We start from the raw sequence: 21,891 nt of genomic DNA on the forward strand, positions 1-21,891 counted from the left end.
ATTAATCACCAGTGCTAGTAACGGTATACGATTGAAGACTTTGCTGGTCTCTCGCATACGAATCTTAAGTTTCTGCCCATTGTTTAACTTTCTCTATGTGCTTACCCGTGCCTTTTAACCAGCACTCGATAAAAACTAACAGAGTTTTCAAAGTGAGATTTTTGCAGGAGTTAAGTGGACTAACTGAGGGCTTGCATGACCCAATTAGCATAATTGCAGGTATGGTCACTCGACGGTCATTTTGGGTACTGTTATTTTCTTTTCGGATGATAATTTCAATGTTCTTTCACCAAATGAAAGTTTTTGGATAATGTGTTCACTTGTGATGAAGTTAAGGAAGTGGTCGAGCTGTGTGGCTGAGACATACATCCTCGGCACACTACGAGTTTCAACTTCAGCACCTCCTCCATACATGTGAGCGTGTTTCCTGGCGACATTAAATCTATATCGTGGTAGACCGGGAATCCAACTCTGTAACGTTCGATAGTTTACTTTGTCAGCAATAATGGATAGGATTTGCCTTCGTGGGCTCCAGTGGCTCGCATTCTTGTAGCAACTTGGTCCTCTGTCTGTGCCACGTCGTTTGATATCACTATTTTATTCAAGAAGATTTCAGCGTTTCCAGGCGCAGTTTCTTCTAGGGCTGCCATCACGACTTGTCTTACTTTACGAATGTGGTAGTGTTGTGTTCTGCGAGCTAATGAACCCCCTGATGTTAGCAACTGATGACGTACAGGGCTGACATCCCTACATACTGGGAATACATTGAGTGCTTTTCTAGAACTACCTTTTGCCTCTTTTGCACCATCGGATAATTCAGAGCTCTCAGATGGGTGGTAAAAGCTCCCAGGTGTTTCCGCGGTCAGTCCCGGTGGTATTCAGAACTACTACAAGTACCTATTACCTCTTTTGCGCTTTCAAAATCTTCTGAGCTCTTAGATGGGTGGTAAAGGCTCTCCGTTGTTTCCATAGCCAATGCCAATGTTTTCTGGAGTAACCGTAGGATTCATCGGTATGTCACTACTGTTGGCCTGAGGATATATTCAAAGCACAAGTTTGAGTAGCGGCTATATGGCTTGGCACTCTATTTACGGAATTTTTTTGCACTGCAGCAGGCTCGTCGGTTCTCTTGCTTAATAAGGCCCTCCTACATTACTTACAACAACAAATAGAAATTTTAGTATAACTTTATTTACTTCCTCAAAAAGTGTTATTGCGTTAGGAAAAGGCAGTGCAATTCTATTGAACCTATCGATTAGATTGCTCACCATCTTTAGATCCTTGACTGCAAGCGTTAGCTCATCAATCTGTGACTTGCTTTCAAAACTCTCTCTGCATTTTCTACAGACACCTGTGCAATGGTAATAGAAGAAACAGTGATGAAAACGATAACGGTAATGATAATGACAATGATAATAATAATGATGCTGGTGATGTTTATGATGATAATAACGACAATCATGATGAAGACGATGACGACAACAACGATGACGAGTAAAATGACTTTCAGTGAAAGTTAACTTTGACATGGAGCTCTTCCTTCCCATGATCGAAAAAATGACTACAAATCGTGGGCAAGTAATACAGAAAAAAACAAACTTGGCCTAGCCCGTAGCCGTCAAACCTTCGACGTTCTTAATTCAAGGTATGAGTTCCTATCATCTCTAATCTGGACCTGAATCAATTTTAAGACTCACGCAGCCAATAATTTATGTCTACTGAAAAATTGCATTTCTTAAAAAGCACCAATATCTGAATACATAGAGCACATATATTACACAACAATTATCTTTTTTGCAATAGGGTTCATGAAAGCCATGCCTGAACCCAGAGGTACAAGGATGCCGGTTCTCTGAAATATAACTTTTGATATCGCTCTACTAACGCCTTTGTCTCCTCCTTCGCCATCCAGTGCCAAGCTCAGAACGGTGTTAAGGCGTTTATATCCTTTGCACTCATGTAAAAAATGTCTGCTCAGGAAAGGATGAGTTCACTCTCGTTCTCAACTCCGGCAAAACACCAAGCACTTTTATGACCCTGTACATCCTTATTGCACGATACCAAGGGAACCACCTCAAATAATTTACTCCTGTCTCGTCGGTCGTACGAGCAAGCACTTCCAACTCTAAACTTAAATGAGCAAGAAGCTTCCATTTCATTCACAAGTGAGACTTGATTCAGAAAGGGCGGGAAATAATTATTTTTCTTAGTTTCGCGTGAGAAAAATCGAATGGAGCAATGTTTATTAGGTTTTGTTAATTAAATTAATTGTCTCGCTTTTAAATAGAAAAGTCAACAAATATCATAGTTTTACTCACGCAGAAAATAAAATAACACGAGTAAAAATTGAGGAAAACTCAGAGCTAAATGGATATCTAGACTTATTATTTCTTTTCCTCGTATTCGTGCCTATTTAAATGCGGTCGACCGACCCCACTCGTAGGTGTAAATTATTCTGTCACACGAGCACGACGACTCGTACCGCAATTATGCAAACTAGGTCACGCAAGCCCTCAGTTAACTCTTGCAGGGGCCTCTGTAAGGTAACATTTTGTGGATTTTCGTTTACCATGGGCTAGTTAAAAGGCACGGGTTAGCAAGTCAAACAAAGGGCAGAAACTTAAGATTCGTATGCGAGAGACCAGCAAAGTTTTTAATCGTAGACCGCTACTGGCACTGGTGCATAATCGTACTAGACAGAACGATGGCAGAATATCTCTGCAGAAACAAGCTTCAAATGATAAAAGACAAAGTAATTTAACAAAACTACGTATAAATTTGTTATTTGTTTTTGAAAAAGTTCTCCTGTACGATTTTGAGTAATTTCAAAGGCAGGAATGCTCCTTAACTCTTTGGTCATGCAATCTACATATTGCGTGGTTTTATGCTATTTTGAAGAGTTTTTCTGTGTCGCGAGAAAACATTTGCCCAAAGAAAACTTTACGTCATTTTGAAGATCATTCCTTCGGAAATTTACATACGTAGTTTGGTGGAATTCTGAATGATGGCACATGGTGAAAAAAGAGGTTTCCTTCATCGACATTTTTTTGTAACGGAAGAGAGCACATTGTTTTTTCGCATGGCTAAAAGCTTCTAAGCAACCAATTCCTACACAACTTACATTTTACAGAAGACGAAGAGTCTATGAAAGAGCACACGTTGATAAGATTTCCCTAGACGAAATATCTTTGAAATGCGAAGCGAGCGAAAGTATTCAATTTTCGACCTGTTATGACCCGTTCCATTGATTCTAGAGGGTGAAAGCGAAAAGTTCGTTTTTCTCGAAAATAAAAACATATTTGAGGAAAAAAATACACAGTCTTTCTTGTCTTATTAGGTTCTACTTGTGTGCAAAACTTGAGACAATTTGAATTTTTGACCCTTGAAATAAAAATTCCATTTTTGTTTGATTTTTGCACGGATGTCCTCTTAAGAGTGATTGTCAGTAAAAATCAAAGAAATCGTGGCCACGGTCAAAAAATCGATTTCGCTCATACTTTGTCAGTTTGAAGGCCTAGGTAAGTAACTGAAGGATATGAGGTTAGTTTTTTGAAATTTTCCATATAACGGCAGAAAACCACGAAAAACGGTCACCCTACCGGAAGCTCGGATTTCACTTAGCGGAAACTCGAAATTTTACACTTTTCAGCTTCTCGCTACACAGACGTTTACATAGCTGTGAATCTTTCTTAAGTATAATTGAATTCATTGATTCTTCCTTAGTCAAACCATGGGAATTATTTTTATCTCTGCTTATTTGTGAGCGAACTGAGACCCGATTAAGAAGACACACTTTTCTCATTTACGCGAAGGTGTAAAATAATCCAAACTCAGCGACGAAAAAAGCTGACCGGTAGTTCTTCAAATCCTCTGATATTATAACCAAAGACAGTTCAGTCATTGATTTTTAGGTCTACGGTCTTAAATCTTTAGGATCTAGTAGCACTTTTGCATGAACGCCGATCAAAATTCGATAAAATTCCAATTGAGCGCCTTTGAAATCTACAACTCTACATAACAATGAACTATTGAATAAATTAACTCCTTGGCCAAAGTTTGTGCAAAATGAGGGTTTTACTTTCACTGGGTAAAATGCCAAATTTTAGTGTCATTTAAGTAAAATTAAACAACTATTAAACCCAAAGACAAATTTAAGCCATGTTTACTAAACTTAAACATGACTTAAAAATGTGCCTTTGTTTAGGCGAGGTTTAAGCATTCTTAAATGCAAATTAAATCGACTTTGAGATTTAAGCTATGTTTAAGTCATTTTAACCGTACTTAAATCCTTTGAAAGATTTAGGGTTACTTTAAACCACCTTAAATCTAACGTTAAACCTATTGGGGAGATTTAAGGTCTAGTTAAAGGAGCCTTAAATACAACATTAAATTTATCATAATATTTATGCCGTGTTTATGGACCTTAAAAACACATCAAATCTTTTGGTGTACACCAAGTCTACTTTATTGACATAATCTCTCACCAGAACCAGAAACCATACGAGAGCAGCCTCCAGCAACCTTCAATGAATTAATCATAGATTAATATTAATATTATGTATTTAGTAAAGCCACAATATTTCACGCTACTGATTTTATTGCTTTTTCAATTCTTTGGGTAATGAAACTGTCTTTGTTGATTGTGAACAAGAGACTTGATTTCTTGTATTGGAAACTGTTTCACTAAAGGAAGGTGGTTGCACAGGGAATTTGACTAACCTGAGCAAATAAGGTACATTTCTTCAAAACCATATAATTTTAGTATATACCAAACCAGTGGACAGTGTTTTTTGCACGCTCTGATTGGCTACTCAAACTCAGGATAGTACATGCATGTGCTATCCACTTCCCAGCTTAAGCTGAAGTGTGAAAAACTTTTTTTTGCAGTGTTCTGAGATATAAATTTATAATTCTTTTATCTCACTGGTTTGGTATATACTTCACAGCTCATTAAATATCCACCACCACTAAGGGGAATAATATTTATTGTTAAATATATTAAAAACAACAACGACATGTGAATGTAGATTGATGTTAATAACTGGCTGGTAAAATAATGGTACGGCGTGGAATAGGGCAAACTGCCATGAGTTTTACATTGTCAAGAGTTCAATAAGCTCCAGCAAAAAGACTGTGTATCCTATAAACAGGCAAAAAGTAGCTTGATGCTCTAGGTTCAAAGTTATTTGCGTCCCACACACAAAGGGTATTAAAACTTCCCAAGCATTGGTTTTGCTGAACAAGGAAACCGGGATTTCTGAGCATGAAGTGAACAGCTCTGAACTGCAAACGTCACCAGACATCTCTAACTGAACGTTGAAAAGCGCGCGTTTGTATCGAGGACGCGGTATGTCTCGTCCCCAGAGTGAGGCCGAGATCCTTATGCGCATGACAAATACCGTATGAACGCCAATCAAATGTCCAAAACTATAATCGCGGGATATTTGATCTTTCACTGTCGTTCGTTCACTCGGTCGAGTTTCGTTTCGTTGCGGGCACGTGTTTGGATTCTTCCTCGATAGGATGATGGCTGCAAACGATCCAGTTCAAGAGAGACAGCTTGTTCTTATGGAAAGAATGAGTAGAAGGATTGATTCGATTCTCGAAGGGCAAAAGAAACTAGAAGATACGAATGCAGTCCTTCAGCAAGAAAATGCAAAGCTGTAGAACCAACTTGCGAGTCTGGAAGGGCAGGCAAAGAAGAAAGGCAACAAACGTTCTAAAAGCTCTCGCAGAGAATCGAATGTTGTGATTCCAAATGACTTAAGGGTAAATATTCTTTAATTACTTTAAGGTTATAAATTTTTTCAACTTTAGTACCGTTAAGTTGTGTTTCAGATTTTCAGTTGCGGTGTATCAGAAGCATAAAACGTGTCTTTAGAGACACCGCCATTCCGCCACTCCGCCATTCCGCCATTCCGCCATCACGCGTGTTCTGTGTTAACTTAAAGCACAATATGTGTAGATGTTGGTCCTAGTGCTTATCACAAAGTTGGGACATCCTTGTGCTGAATTCTTGTGCCTATTTTGCAAGCATTTAGCAAAAATACTGTTTACCCAGTTTAAAATTCCACTGTGTACTGTTTACCCAAAAACCCTGCTGACCCTGATTAAAGAAATAAACAAGTTTGTGGTTTGAATTGACTTTTGACATATGATGTTCTTCCATATTAAATAGCAAGGCACTAAGAGAGATGGCATGCAAGATATTAGAATTAAAACTTTACCACCAAGAACTAAATCTCTCTCTGACCAGCTTCTTCTAAGGGACTGTTAGTTATCTGTTTTGAGGTCAGTGTTTAGAGTCTGGGGCCAGTGTAAAATATTCAAATTGGGAGTAGGAGGTGGTAAACTTTTAGAATCTGTTATGTTACTATTATGTTGCTGATAGATTAATACATGCAAATTTTTGTTTTGAGAAATCTTTTCCCTCCAAGAACCAGAAATCCTAATGTTAGTTTGAAGGTGTAAAAAGCATGTAGCTTCCGCACTGTACCAGCAGTGATTAGAAAATTATCCCTCTTGTATAACTGCTTTACTTGGATTATTATTTCCTTTTTTGGCTGAATAATAATAATATTATTATAACTGCCTCTGGCTATTGTTTAAAACAAAAATAATATTCTCATTTTTATTACAGTCCACAGTCAGAGAGAAACCAGAGTATTTTTACAAAAGTGAAAGAAGTACTGAAAAAAGAGCATGGAGGAGAAAGCTGCCTATGGACTGACTTACAAATGGAAGGTATTACATTACAGGAATCAAGTTTTAATGTTGTGTGCAAGTTAGAACAAGAAGCATTTACCTTGTGCAAAATCAAACAAATTTTCTGAAATATGTTGGACAGAAAACTTAACAACTGAGAGGGAAAACACAATATTAACAGCATTAATTCTTTTAATTAATATATATCCATAAGCTGATGTTACATATACACGTAGACTTGTCATTGTATTGTAATTTTAGGATATCATGCAGCGATAATAATTATTGTTTTTAACTCAACAGCTCAGTTTTATTGGTACTTCAAAACAACTAAATAAAGAGAGCAGAGGATAAGAAAAGGGAAAAATGAAGAGCATAAAGAAAAGTGCAAAAGGAGCAGGCAATTGCTAAATGTAAGGACTAGCTAAGTTGTCTTGCTTTTGCCATGCTAAACCTATATTCAAGAATAAATTTTCAAGATAGTGTGGCTGAAGCATGGCTTCTGAATCAAACATTTCAATTCAGTTTGACAACAAGTGTTGTTTAATACTGTGGCAAATTTGTGCATGGCATTGTACCAACATAATAATAGTTTGAAAACACAATTTACAATGTGGGATAATATACAGCAACAAAAAATGAAACAATGCCATGCACAAATTTGTCATACACTGTAGGTTGGACTGGTATGTTTACAACTGGTGTACAAATACACATTAATTAGGAAAGTCAACCTTGCTGGTAGTTAACCAAATAATATGGGTTTGCTTTAATTTAGTACTGTTTTGTAGCATGATTTTTTTCTGGGAGTTCTATTTATTGCTGATTGTTATTTTAATATTTTATATCTTTTGTGGGATATCATTTTGAGTTAGAAAAGTATTTCTATTTGACAATAAATTATATGTTTCATAGATATAATTTGGTCTGGTTATTAACTAAATAACGACTGAATTGTTGCTTTTTGTTCCATTAGAAACTGGAAAGGCGTCAGTCATCCTATGAGATGCTACAAGCTTCTATGACACCAAAAGAAAAACAGTATTATAGTGAAATCCTTTACATTGATTATATGAGTAGTGAAGAATCAGATTATGAGGAGCAAGAAGATTTCATTACTGGTGAAAAAGAAAAGAAACTGGCAAGATATGTAACCAAGAAGCTATCATGGGAAAGAACAAGCTTGACAAATGCAAAAGCCAGGCTAGACAGAACCTACAAAAATAATTTGACCCCCCATGCCAGGGCAATGGCTAAGCCAAGGAGTGTTGGTGGCATGTCGGAGAGGCCTGCACCTGCTGGCCCACTTTGGGCTGTCAGGCAGATAAACAAAGAGTCGTGATTGAAAAAATACTTAACACTTTTTCTACTTTTTATTCATTTATTTATCATGTATTTAATGGCAAACTGAAGTAATTGTTTTGTTAGAACAAATTATTGTCATCTAGATCACAGGGATAGTTTCTTCCAAGTATTGTTAAATTTATTGACTTATGATGGGGAAAATTTGTTCCTGTCAAGCATAAATAAGCTAGGTATGTGTGACATTTTAACCCTTTAACTCCCAAGATCTGATTGGTAACTATCCTCTCTAGCTGCTACATATTTCCCTGTAACTTAGTTATGAGAATCTGGTGTGATATCAAGACAAAGACCTATACCTGATAAGTTTGAGAATTCTCATTATCTCTTTGCTGGATAAGGTAAAGATATTTTAGGGAGAAGTTACTTGTTAATCACTCCTGGGAGTTAAAGGGTTAATTACAAATAGGCAGTAGCTTTAAGAATGTGTACCAGTGAATTTAAAGTAAAAGAAATTTGAAACATATATTGTTTAGTGTGATATGTGACCTGGTGGGTGGCAGTTTAGTAATGAAACAACAAAACAATAATATTTCACTGATTTCACAAATTTGATTCAAAACTAAAATAAGCAACAAATTTTGAGCAGATTAATTTGCATTAAATGGTACTTTGACAACATTAAATGTTTGAGCTCTGTTTACTTCAATTAAACAGTACTTAAACATACAGGAATGTTTTGGACACATTTAATGTGCACTTAAACCTGCATTAAGTTTTAGCCTTAAGATAGTATAAGCCAGGTTTAAGTCCAACTTAAATCTAGGTATAAGTGACTTAAACATCAACTTAAACTTATTAAACCTAAGTTTAAGACAGGATTAATCCATGTTTAAGGACACCTAAATATATCTTTTCTCCATGTGAAATTTCTTAGCGGTTTGAACCTTTTAAAAATATATATTGATGTTAAATATTGTCTACACAGGTAAAACAAAATATGAAACACTAAAATTACCACGAGCTGAAATTAAATCTCACAGGCTCGCTCCCTAATCTGTGTGACGCACGAGCGACTTCGCTACAATTAGTACAGTAACAAACAGATATTTACATCTGTTAATTTACAATAAGTCTTATTTTAAAATATGTTACTCAACGATGTGCCAGGTTCCCCAGTTAACTTGCTGAAGTAAAAATAAAAGAAAACATCATAATAGCAATTCAAACTGAAACGATAAGAATTGATTTTATTAAGAATGAGAAGCTTTATACCGTCGATAGCCAATCAGAAGTACCTGTTCTCACGAAAATTGCATCGTTCTTTAAATAAATAAATCCAATTATCTTTATCTGTGAAACATTGCATCTAAAACCAGAGTTTACTGTCGGGGAACTTCATAGAACAGCGATGTCTTGCTCGTTCTTGAATATTGTTGGTGGGATTTGCGGCGCAGACGAACGCACAAGTTCTTCAACTTCCGTCACGCCTCTCACGCGGTGTAACAGGGATATCAAAATTCACAAAAAGTCGTTGAAATTTTCCGGAATTGAAATGGAGGTAGAATTAATTTTGGCGAGATGTGGATGTTTTCAAAAGCCGGCGAATTTATCGGATATGACTATCTGTCCGGTTCATCGTGCCAAGTTAGGTTTAGGTTGGCGAAGGACGGGTAATCTTTGTTGCACCATCCCGGAAGTTGTTTCTGGTCACTGCAAGGAGCTGAGGAAGGCACCCGCACTGGAAAAAGGAATAAATTTATTCCAATCCATGAAGATATTTGAGCTTTCAAAACAGCTCGTCCCTGTGGGCTCAGGTAAGCAACCAACTACTTGATGTTCTACCAAACAGAAACTGTCTCCAATGAATTATTTATTATGGCCATATTGGAGTGATGCAACGACCGTAATTGTGCTATTAGACGTAAACATATAAATGTTGATGTGACGTTTCCACTAGTATACTGTGCAAACTGTGCACTTTGTGGGTGGTTGGGGAGAGAGAGTAGTATGGTTGTTAAATCCTTTCCCCCACCCCCTTCCCTCCTTTTTAAATATCGTAAAAATGACAGTGCACAATATTTATTCTTCGGTGCCCTCTTTGGAAAATTCTTAGTATTTTTCATCGAATATTGTCAAAATTAAACTTTATTTTCTCTATCAATGACAGACTGTAGTGTTGTTTGACAAGCGCAATCAATAAAACATGCAAGTCGTAAAACTCATAGTGTTTTTAATAGTCGCATTGGACAACAGAATGAAGAGGATACAAAACTCATTGGAGACAGTTCCTGCTTGGTAGTACATTTTTTAGTTGTTATTTACCTGAGCCCATAGGGACGAGCTATTTTGAAAGGTCAAATATCTTCATGGATTGGAAAAAATATATTCCTATTCCAGTGCGGATACTTTTCACAGCTCTTGCTGAGTGACCCGAAACAACTTCCTGTATGGTGCAAAAATTAATACTTTTGAACATGATGTATTACTCAGTAAGTGACACAGGCATAATCGGAAAAAAAATCCGAGTGCTTCATGGGACAAACATCCTGCATACTGCTAGGATTGGAATGTCATGTGTGGCATACGCGCAATGGAATAAATGTGATATTTTTAAGCCTGGTGAATAAATGAGAATGATGTATTATTCAGTAAGTGACACAGGCGTACTCGGAAAAAAAGAAATCCGAGTGCTTGAAGATTTTAGATATATGAAAATTCACATATTTGCACTGCGGTGGAAAGATGAAATTAGAAGATCCTCGCAGCTAAGAACACTACTGAAACTAGTAGTTGTAAGTAGGACCTGAAAAAATAAAAAAAATTTCAGGCCAGTACGGGATTTGAACCCATGACCTCTGCGATACCGGTGCAGCGCTCTACCAATTGAGCTAATGAATTGGGTACAAATCCGAGTGCTCTCGGCCATCAGGAGTCGAAACTATCGACATCGTGTCAGGTTATGCCTAAGTGACACGATGAGACGGTACGGGTAGTCATCTCCAATAAACTCGTTGGCTTTTAAAAACACGCTAACCATCTCTCAAGTCCGGAGAGTTTTTTAGAACTTCGTGCGATGTTTTATATCCTTGTTACACAGCGTGAGCAGTGTGACGAAAGCTGAGTAAGGGTAGAAATTAGCCATTGGAAGTTACTTAGCAAGTGCGTTCGTCTGCGCCGCAAATCCCACCGACAATATTCAAGAACGAGCAAGACGTCGTTGTTATGTATGTCTATTAACTTCGCCAACAACATACTCTGGTTATATGGTTAAGTAGATTTGTTTATTTAGAGAACGATGCAATATTTGCTTTTCGTGGAAACAGTTACTTCCGATTGGTTTTCGACGGCACAAAACTTCTCATACTAAATAAAATCAATTATTATTGAGCTAGAATTACTATTAAGGTTTTCTTTTTTTTTTCAGCGAGTGAACTGGGAAACCTGGCACATCTTTGAGTAAGATATTTTAAAAATACGACTTATTAAAAATCAACGGATGTAAATATCTGTTTGTTACTGTACTAATTGTAGCTAAGTCGCTCGTGCGTGACGCAGATTAGGGAGCGAGCCTGTGAGATTTAATTTCAGCTCGTGGTAATTTTGGTGTTTCATAGTTTGTTTTACCTGTGTAGACAATATTTAACATTGATATATATTTTTAAAACGCTTTAAACCGCTAAAAAAGCAAAACCCTTATGTTTTATGTACAAACTTTGGCCGAGGAGTTAATTTATTCAATAGTGCTTTGTTATGTAGAGTTGTAGATTCCAAAGGCGCTCAATTGGAATTTTATCGAATTTTGATCGGCGTTCATGCAAAAGTGCTACTAGATCCTAAAGATTTAAAACCGTAGACCTAAAAATCAATGACTGAACTGTCTTTGGTTATAATATCAGAGGATTTGAAGAACTACCGGTCAGCTTTTTTCGTCGCTGAGTTTGGATTATTTTACACCTTCGCGTAAATGAGAAAAGTGTGTCTTCTTAATCGGGTCTCAGTTCGCTCACAAATAAACAGAGATAAAAATAATTCCCATGGTTTAACTAAGGACGAATCAATGAATTCAATTATACTTAAGAAAGATTTACAGCTATGTAAACGTCTGTGTAGCGAGAAGCTGAAAAGTGTAAAATTTCGAGTTTCCGCTAGGTGAAATCCGAGCTTCCGGTAGGGTGACCGTTTTTCGTGGTTTTCTGCCGTTATATGGAATATTTCAAAAAACTAACCTCATATCCTTCAGTTACTTACCTAGACCTTCAAACTGACAAAGTATGAGCGCAATCGATTTTTTGACCGTGGCCACGTTTTTTGAATTTTCCTTGATTTTTACTGACATTTACTCTTAACTTGTCCAAAAATTAAAAATGATTGTCAAATTGATGTCAAAACCTATCTGTTATTTGCATCTAAGCGAAAGGAGATGACAAGGAAAAACACACTTACTTTTAAGTTGTCAAAACTCCTGCTATTATCAAGGACCACCCGCAAATATCTGCGGGCTAATCAATAACTTTATAGCATCCTCTGCTTTTGTTTTCATACCCAGCATTCTGATTTGACTAACTTTTTACCTCAAAGTGTTGAGACAAACTCGATGCATGCTTTTCGTTGTTTGTTTAATTTCCAAGTATATCGTCCAATCGATTTTCGTTTTGAATCCACTCATTAGCCAATGATTAACATCGATTTTTCTTCCCTCGTAAATACTAGTTCCTGTTTGCTTTTCTTCCTGAGGGAATTACGAGACGCTCTCAACGTAACGCTATACCGTTTTATCGTATGATCAATTAAAGTTTAAATTTCTAATGAAAGAGCTGGAAGTTTTTTTCCCTTCGCTCATGATCAAACCTTATATTTATTCCTTGTTTAGTCCTGAGAATCTTACAATCAATACCATGTCCCCAAATTGATCATCTCTGTTGTTCTTATTACCAGTTTGCTTAAGAATTTCTTCAAATTGCACATTAAGGGTAGTCAAAAAGTTGACTGTATATTAAGAGGAAAAAGTTCGTTTCCACTATAACAAAGTAATTTGGGAATTCTGCGTTTGAGGCAGAAGTATAGATGACATAGGTTTCCTTCTGTTTTATTTGAAGCTGGCATGTCACTTAGTTGTCAGTGCTAGTTTTAAGAGGTTTGGTGAAACAGTTGGCAGTTATAGGCAAAATTTACATAGAAAAAAAAGAAACCATTTCCGAAGCTTAAGTCCGCAACTACCGTTACCGGTTTCTTAATTCTTATTTTAAATTGAAAGCGACGGAAACTTTGATAGGAATAAAAGCATATGTCCTACTGAATCCTTTGCCTTCCTTCCCACCCCAGAAAATAAATACTGACCGTTCCTTTTGTACGATATATGATAGAGAGACTATTTTTTAACGGCTTTCTGCCGTAGAAACCCAAATTGTATGCATCTACTTTGAACAGCAACGATTACTGCAAAGACCGATTCGCAAATAGCGAGAACTGAGATATTAGAAAGAGTTCCATAGCGGATTTTCATTTATTTTTAAAAGGTGAGACGCATTCGACGCGCTTTCATGGAAATACCGCTGAACATATCTTGGAGAACAAATCAGCCATCTGGCGCAATTTTACAATCGGCGTTCAAGTGTCGTTCATGGTGATACCTGAATACCTCAGGGACGGCAGAGCTAGGGGCTGTAGCAAGAGAGGCTTTCAAGGACATGTTTTATTTTGTGTTAGTATGAGTATTAACATCTTCAAGATATATAATTAAAAAACAAGCCTCGGGAGAAAAGTGTCGATTTCAAAATACAATTGAACATCTTGACTTCCTCCATCTGTGAATTAATTTGTCTGACGTAAGCTCTTTCTTTATCATTAGCTGACATTCCAAAAACTCAGATTGCGAGGATTAAGAGGATTCCTTTTCTTAAATTTTATCACTTTTGGGAGGAAAGGTAACATTTTAGGCAGAAAGTGGAATCAGCTCAAGATTTTCTGCCCAAAATAAGGAGAAACTGTCCTGCTAAAGAATCGCAACACGTTCTGTTTGTCTGGAATACAGGGCCCTATCTTTTATGAGTGAGTTGAGATCATGAGCGAATTATTTTGTAACGAGTCTTTGGATTATATTCCCAGATACACTGAACTTAAAGATCTTCGTTCGACTTTTATCACCAATTGCATTTTTAGCAATTTTACAACTCACACCTCCATCATGTTGAATATTGTGACAATCTACGCCATCCACAAAACTTCGGCTATGGCAAAAACTTTGAAAACTCTGCTGCTGAGTCTTGCCTTCTCAGATGTTGCTGTTGGTTTGTTTAGCCAACCAATATACACTTTCTTTCTGGTCAAGTGGTTACAACTGGAAAATATTAACTGTAATACTTACCAAGTGCTGAATATTTCAGGTTATTTATTCTCAACTGCTTCGTTCCTTGGTGTTGTGGCTGTAAGTGTAGACAGGTTCTTAGCTGTTCATCTTCATCTCAGATATCAAGAGCTTGTGACTCACAAGCGTGTTGTCGTTGTGATGATCGGGAAATGGTTGTGCAGTGCATTTGTTTCTTCGACAGTATTGTGGGGGTTGCCTAGTGTTTGGAGTATTACAGAGTCAGTTCTTGCAGCTTTCGGTTTCATTGTCACATTTGTGGTGTACACCAGGATATATTTAATTATACGACGGCACAAGAATCAGATTCATTCTATGCAAGTACAAGAAGTAGCTCATTCTGATGAAATAAAACACTTTATTGTTCTAATTAAATCCACAGTTAGCATATTTTACGTATATCTCTTGTTGTTGATTTGTTATTTGCCTTTTTTCATTTGCAAGGCTGTTATTCGAATCTATGGCTCAAGTGTCGCTTTAAAACAATTTTTCCTTTACTCAATGACTCTCATATTTCTTAATTCATCTTTGAATCCTGTCATTTACTGCTGGAACATGAGACACGTTCGACACGCCATCGTGAACATACTTCGAAAGATGTTTAGAACCAGCAATCGGCCATTACGGATAAACTACAATCGATCATCGAGTGTCATCCATGTTGATAACTGATCCACTCTGTGCGCCCAACAAGGACTGTGCACGGTTTGTTTACCACAAAGTAAATGGGGAGAAAGAATATTGTACATAAACTCAGGACAATACATGGCTCAAAACTTCGATAAGTCATTTTTTTTATTTAGCCATATGTTGATCCGGAGGGGAATTTCCTCGAAGCATCTTCAAAAAAGCTGCTATAACTCATGAAAAAGCGAATTTTTATTATCAATGTAATCATTTTTTTTTTCCATAGAAGCATTACCCTAAAAAGGAGTGAGATAAAGTCCGCGAAGACAAATGCTCGTACCTAAATGCGAAAAAACTTTTACAGGCATAGAGTTAAAAGCATCTGTTTGCGCTAATCTTAATGAATGGATCACGCTGTATGTAGACATCCTGCAGTATTTTTCTTTCAATTTACCACTTTTTACTTCGCAGGATAACTTGTATTGCTAACATCATTGTGGCAATGTGAACTATTTACAATCAAAAAGAATTTTATCGTTATCGCTTTCGTTTGCACAAGTCTGACGATTAACTAGGCTTGTTTGGAAAATAGGAAAACACACACAAACAAAAAAAAAACCAAAATAGCTTTTGAATAACTTAATGTGATCAATTGCAGCGTTTTTACTATTTCCTACGGAATTTACTATTTCCAATGATATGCCATATAACTTTTATCTTAAACGAATGAATTTTACCGCGACAGGTCACTTTTCGCGTGACCATGCTGATTGGGATAGTTCTTTCTTGGTTTATGATAATTTTCACGCACATTTAAGACATAATTTAAGTGGCTTAAAATAGCGTGTTGGAGGAGTATTCGGTGCTCATATTAATAAACAGTCAACTCTTTAACCCCCCCTACTAAAGTGTAATTAAAGAAAGTTTAGAGCAAGCAGATAATGAGAATGACAAAGAAGATCAATTTAGGGACATGGTATTGATAGTAAGATGCTCGGGAATAAACAGCAAATAAATATAAGTTACGACCATGCGTGAAGAGAATAAACTCCTAGCTCTTTCTTAAGAAGTTAAAAAATTTAAATGATTCCACGATGAAATGGTATAGCGTCACCTCTGGAGCGTCACGTTTTTTCTCAGGAAGAGAAGAAACCAGGAGCACGTATTTAAGAGGGAGAGGGAAATTATTGTTTATCATTGTCAATCGAGTGAATGGAAAACGAAAATGGGCTGATTGATATGCTTGAAAACTAAACAAACAGCGAAGAGTATTTCGATTGCCTTTGGTTACACTTTTGTGGTAAAGATTTATTCAAAACAGAGTGCTGCATGCGAAAACGAAAGTTATTGATTAGTCTGCATATGTTTCAATGAGATTTTACATGACACTAGCTCACCGGGAATTTTATGAATTTAAAATTAAGTATGTTTTTCTTTGTAATCTCCTTTCGCTTAGACGCAATAGCAGATAGGTTTTTGAATTAATTTAACAATTCTTTCTAATTTCTAGAGAAGTTCATGGGTCAGTTATGTAAAATATAGTCAAAAAGTTATTCTCGTTATAAAAGTTTGTTTTATTTGACAGATAATCGACGGCTTAAATTTCAGGATTATCCATTACGATTACGTGGTGATTTAAAGATGTCTTTCAAAATCTGGGAGATTATTTGTAACAGCGTCGATTTTTCCTGGCTCCAAGGAAAGATGGAAGGGGTTTCAGTTGTCGCTAACAGAGTATTAAGAGGAGACTGACTGACCGATTAACTGTCAGCTAGAAGGGAGGGGTGATTGGAATCTCATAGAATCTTATGGGGGGCTGTGTAAAGATTGTTGTGACTCGACCAAGATCCTCTAACACCCCCCTCTCCCCACAGGTGACAAATAATGACCAGTCTCTTAGGAGGTAAATGACAGATGAATTATCTTTAATGGCTTTCTGCTGTGAACTCAGATTATACGCATTTACGAGGGTTTTCGAAATATTCTCCGAGATTTTGAAAGGCATTTTCAAATTGCCACATAATCATCATAGATGTGCCCAAAATTTAACCGTCGATTACCTGTATAAACAAACTTTTGAACACTTTTATTTCGAGACTAATTTTTTCAATACATTTCATTTTATTGACCCATCAACTTGTCTAGAAATTGCAAAGAATTGTCATAATGATTTCAAAATCTATCTGTTATTTGCATATAAACAAAAGAAATAACAAACTTAATTTTAAGTTCTCAAAACTCCCGTTATTATCAAGAACCACCTGCAAACATCTCCTGGATAATCAATAACTCTAAAGCCACCTCTGTTTCCCTTTTCATATGCAGCATTCTACTTCGACTACTTTTTTACCTCAAAAGTGTTACGACAAACTCGATGCTCTTTTTTGTTTGTTAATTTTCAAGGATATTGATCATACATTTTCGTTTTGAATCCACTCACTAGCGAATGATTAACATGGATTCTTCTTCCCTCGTAAATACTAGCTCCTGTTTGTTTTTCTTCCTGAGGGCATCACGAGACGCTCTCAATGTGACGCTATATCTTTTTATCATAGGATCAATTAAAGTTTTTAACTTCTAATGAAAGAACTGGAAGTTTATTCCCTTCGCTCATGATCAAACCTTATTTTTATTTGTTGTTTAGTCCTGACATTCTTACTATCCATACTATGTCCCCAAATTGATCATCTCTCTCATTCTTGTTACCTGTTTGCTTGAGAAGTTCTTCAAATTACACATTAAGGGTAGTCAAGGGGTTGTCTGTCTATTAACTAAAGAGTAATTTGGGAATTCTGCTTTTGAGGCAGAAGGATGGATGGCAAAACATTTCCTTCTGTTTTATTTGAAGCTGGCATGTCACTTAGTTGCCAGTACTAGTTTTAAGAGATTCGGCGAAATAGTTAGCAGTTATGGGCAAAATTTACAAGGGAAAAATGAAACCTTTTCCGAAGCTTAAGTCCGCAACCACCGTTATTGGTTTTAAATTCTGATTTGAAATTAAGAGCAACAGAAGCCTTGATGTGAATAAAATCTTGAGTCGTATCCTACTTTTATTTACATCCATAATTACAATTTCACTATCCATCGATGACAAAACCAGCTTTCTTGCTCAAATTAGCCTTTCCCTATCACACTACAGATTATTCGATTTATTGAGTGATTAAAATTAGTACTAAGCGATCGTTTGACTGCTGGATCATATCACAAAGTTTATGCGGTACAATCTTGTTTGTCACTATTTCACTTTGTAGTAAACAACTACTGTATGTAGTGTTTGTAAGCCACACAGAAGGCATCAGTTATCAATATGCACGACACTCGATGACCGATTGTAGTTGATCCGAAATGGCCGATTGCTGATCCAAGACATCTTTCGCAGTATGTCTATGATAGCGTGTCGAACGTGTCTCATCTTCCAGCAGTAAATGACAGGGTTCAAAGATGAATTCAGGTACGCGAGAGTCAGCGAGTAAAGGAAAAGTTTCTTTAAGGAGATACTCGAGCTATAGATTTGAATAACAGCTATGCAAATGAAATAGGGCAAATAACACATTAAAAATACGAGATATACGTAGAATATGCCAACTGTGGATTTAATGAGGACACTGAAGTTGATCTCTTCAGAATGAGCTTCGTTTCGTATTTGCATGGACCGAATCTGATTCTTGTGCCGTCGTACAGTTAGATATATCCTGATGTACGCCACGAGTGTGATAATAAAACTGAAAGCTATATTAATTGTACTTATAAGATCCCGAGTACCAAGAAGCCCCCAAAATATCATCAAAGAGGAAAATGCACTGTACACCCATATGCCAATCACAACAATAACAACACGCCTGTGAGTCACAAGCTCTTGGTATCTGAGATGAAGATGAACAGCTAAGAACCTGTCTACACTTACAGCCACAACACCATGGAACGAAGCGGTTGAGAATAAATAACCTAAAATCGTCCGCACCTGTTGAGTGTTACAGCCAGGATTGTCTAATCGAAGCCAGTTGATCAAAAAGAAAGTGTATAACGGTTGAATAAACAAACCAACAGCAACATCCGAGCAGGCAAGACTTAGCAGCAGAGTTTTCAGAGTTTTTGGCATTGTTGCAGTTTTGTGTATGGCATAGATTGTCACAATATTCAACATGAAGGCGGTGTAAGTAAGAAAAATGTTAAAGACGCAGTTGGTGATACAAGTCGAACGAAGATCTTCAAGTTCGGTGAATATGGGAAAAAACTGCGAAGACTGGTTACAAAACAATTTGCTCATGATTTCCGCTAGGAGCCGCTATTTCAGACAAATATTGAATGGTTTGCGATATTTTAGCGGGCAAACTTCTCACAAGCCTTAGTGAGGATAACAACGATAGTACACTCCGTCATTCAACGTTGAAGTAAACAGTCTTTGGATCTCAGCAGATGGTTGCGGCCGGTGATGAGATAGGAAGCTACAAGAAAATGATTATAAGTCTTCCTTGATTACATCCATTCGCTTAACAAGTGTAACTGCACGTTTGTAGAGCCCATTCAATTTCTCGTTCATGTTCTAAAGATTAAGCTCATTTTAATTGCCTTCGTTTATTTCAGTGTGACAGCTATGTTAACTAGGATATTAATAAAACATAAGAAAGCGCATTTCAGGTCTCATTTGGGAAGAAACTCATGGAGCTCTTAAAGTTTTCCTCGAAAACGTAATACGCGACGCGGTGACATACACTGAGCACGCTAAGCGCAAGACCGTGACCGCCATGGACGTTGTATACCCGCTGAAACGACAAAGACGCACGCTCTACGGTTTTGGAGGCTAAAGAATGAAGAACTTAGCAGAAGAATGAAGAGTTAGCAAGGGTGTAAAGGAAATACTGAAATTTTTTTTGATAGCCTTAAGGAGGCATACATACAACCACGAGCTTCTTCGCAAATGAGACTTGAAATGCGCTTTTTTAATTAATTAATTTCGCGGGACTTTAATTTCTCGATTTGGCCAAAACAAGAGATCATAAACTATTTACAATCTCTTGGCCAAAATTATATATTAGAAGGAACTAAGTTATGCGAAATTTGTCAAAATATTGATCAGCAGGAACAAAAAATTAATTGACAAGTATAAATAACTTGTCATGACGTTTTACAAAGAGTCAGATAGGAATACAATGGCACCTGTACGAAGCGGCGCCACATTAGCGGTCACCCTGTTTTGGGTGGTCGTTTGTTAAAGTGTTGAAAATGGTATCCCTTAGTTAGTGTAATTTTCACCTCCATCAAGCGGTCACCTTTATTAATCCTTTGACCCCTAAGGGTGACTAGCTTCTAATTTCTCTTTACAACATCAACCCTGCGTCACACATTAAGGTTATGAGAGAAAATTGGAAATGATCACCAAATAAAAGCAGCTCTTTCTTGTTACGCAAATTCTCCTTGTCAATGTCATTGGAAATATATAGAGAACAGTATGGAGAATATGCATACTGATGTTAGGGTGTAAAGGTTATCAAGTGGCGGTCACCCTTTCCCGAGTCCCAACGGCTTGTTGTTATCGTTACTTGTCTATTTTGAGATCCAGGTTGATGCTGTTTTTTCATTTTATTGTTGGTTATTTCCCTCCTCTTGAAGTACCTTCATAATAACAACATCTCACTAAAGTGAAACCAGCTTTACTATTCAATTTAATCTCTTCGTCTTTGCTACTGCAATTCCTAAATACATTACGTCAGAATACGAAGAACATCTTGGAGAACAAATCAGCCATCTGGCGTAATTTTACAATCGGCGTTCGACTATCGTATATGGTGATACATGAATACCTCAGGGACGGCGGAGCTAGGGGCTGGGGCAAGGGAGGCTTTCAAGGACACATTTTATTTTGTTTTAGTATGAGTATTAACATCTCTAAGGTATATGATTAAAAAAACAAGCCTCGAGAGAAAAAATGTCGATTTCAAAATACAATGAACATCTTGACTGCCTCCATATGTGAATTAATATGTCTGATGTAAGTTCTTTCTTTGTCATTGGCTGACATACCAAAATCCCACTGCGAGAATTAAGAGGATACCTTTTGTTGAAGTTCATCACTTTTGGGAGGAAAGGTAACATTTTGAGAGAATCACTGCCCGAAATAAGGAGAAACTGTCTTCCCAAAGAGTAACATCGCAACACGTTGTGTTCGTCTGGAATAGAGGGTCCTATCTTTTATGAGTGAGTTGATATCATGGAGATATCGATATCAGTAGCTTGTGACCAATTAAAGTGTTTATTATTTACTTCTTCCGATGATATGGTATACAACCATACCATCACACTTCTCGCGTGACCATGCTGATCGAAATGGTTCTTTCTTGGTTTGCGATAATTTGGAGGAAGATTTAAGTGTACATAATTTGTATAGGTAATCACATGATTTCGAGTGCAATTTGGAATAAATAAGTACGAGTAAATTGTACGAGCCAGTAGGGCGAGTGCAATTTGTGGTCTTTGAAAAAATTAACGAGTGCTTATTTATTCCAAATTGCACGAGAAAAAATCATATGATTACGTGTTCATAATAAACATGAAAAAATACGAGATAGCTTATCGTAATAGGCATAAGCAAAGCGCGTGCATCAAGTGCAAAAATAATTTATTCAAACTGTGCGTTTGGTCAAATCAACCGCGTACGATCAAAACAGTAATATGTATTATAAAATAATTCAAATAGTACGCGCGCTCTGATTGGCCATAAAACCATTTTACATGAGCGTATGTAAACACGGTTTTCGTTCCTCTTTCATCAGTTATTTACACTCGATAAGCTGGAAACCACTCCGCTTCGCGTCGTGGTTTCCTACGCTTCTCTCGTGTTCTCCCAACCTCCCGCGTGTTTACATCAGGCTATATAAACACGGAAACCATTT

General features: G+C 36.9%; 2 protein-coding genes and 1 long non-coding RNA gene across 3 annotated transcripts; 2 read left to right on the plus strand and 1 right to left on the minus strand.

Moving 5' to 3' along the window:
• The first annotated feature begins 5,442 nt into the window (after positions 1 to 5,442).
• On the plus strand, positions 5,443 to 8,533 carry LOC149045802 (uncharacterized). The gene is made up of 4 exons (XR_016186650.1): positions 5,443 to 5,769; positions 6,641 to 6,744; positions 7,009 to 7,118; positions 7,682 to 8,533. It is a non-coding gene; the product is annotated as an uncharacterized LOC149045802 (long non-coding RNA).
• Positions 8,534 to 13,906: 5,373 nt separating this feature from the next.
• On the plus strand, positions 13,907 to 15,046 carry LOC149045803 (histamine H2 receptor-like). Its single transcript, XM_089206086.1, has one exon. The coding sequence runs from the start codon at positions 14,072 to 14,074 to the stop codon at positions 15,044 to 15,046; it is 975 nt and encodes a 324-aa protein (XP_089062212.1). The 5' UTR covers positions 13,907 to 14,071.
• Positions 15,047 to 18,043: 2,997 nt separating this feature from the next.
• On the minus strand, positions 18,044 to 20,312 carry LOC149045804 (beta-4C adrenergic receptor-like). The gene has a single exon (XM_089208382.1). The coding sequence runs from the start codon at positions 19,266 to 19,268 to the stop codon at positions 18,297 to 18,299; it is 972 nt and encodes a 323-aa protein (XP_089064508.1). The 5' UTR covers positions 19,269 to 20,312; the 3' UTR covers positions 18,044 to 18,296.
• Positions 20,313 to 21,891: the final 1,579 nt, after the last annotated feature.

This window comes from Pocillopora damicornis, chromosome 5 (genome assembly GCF_964200805.1).
Source record: "Pocillopora damicornis chromosome 5, jaPocDami1.2, whole genome shotgun sequence".
NCBI classification, from domain to species: Eukaryota; Metazoa; Cnidaria; class Anthozoa; order Scleractinia; family Pocilloporidae; genus Pocillopora; species Pocillopora damicornis.

Bases quoted from the DNA above. Each gene is read 5' to 3' on its own strand.
- LOC149045803 (XM_089206086.1), top strand. From the start codon at position 14,072: ATGAGCGAATTATTTTGTAACGAGTCTTTGGATTATATTCCCAGATAC.
- LOC149045804 (XM_089208382.1), bottom strand. From the start codon at position 19,268: ATGAGCAAATTGTTTTGTAACCAGTCTTCGCAGTTTTTTCCCATATTC.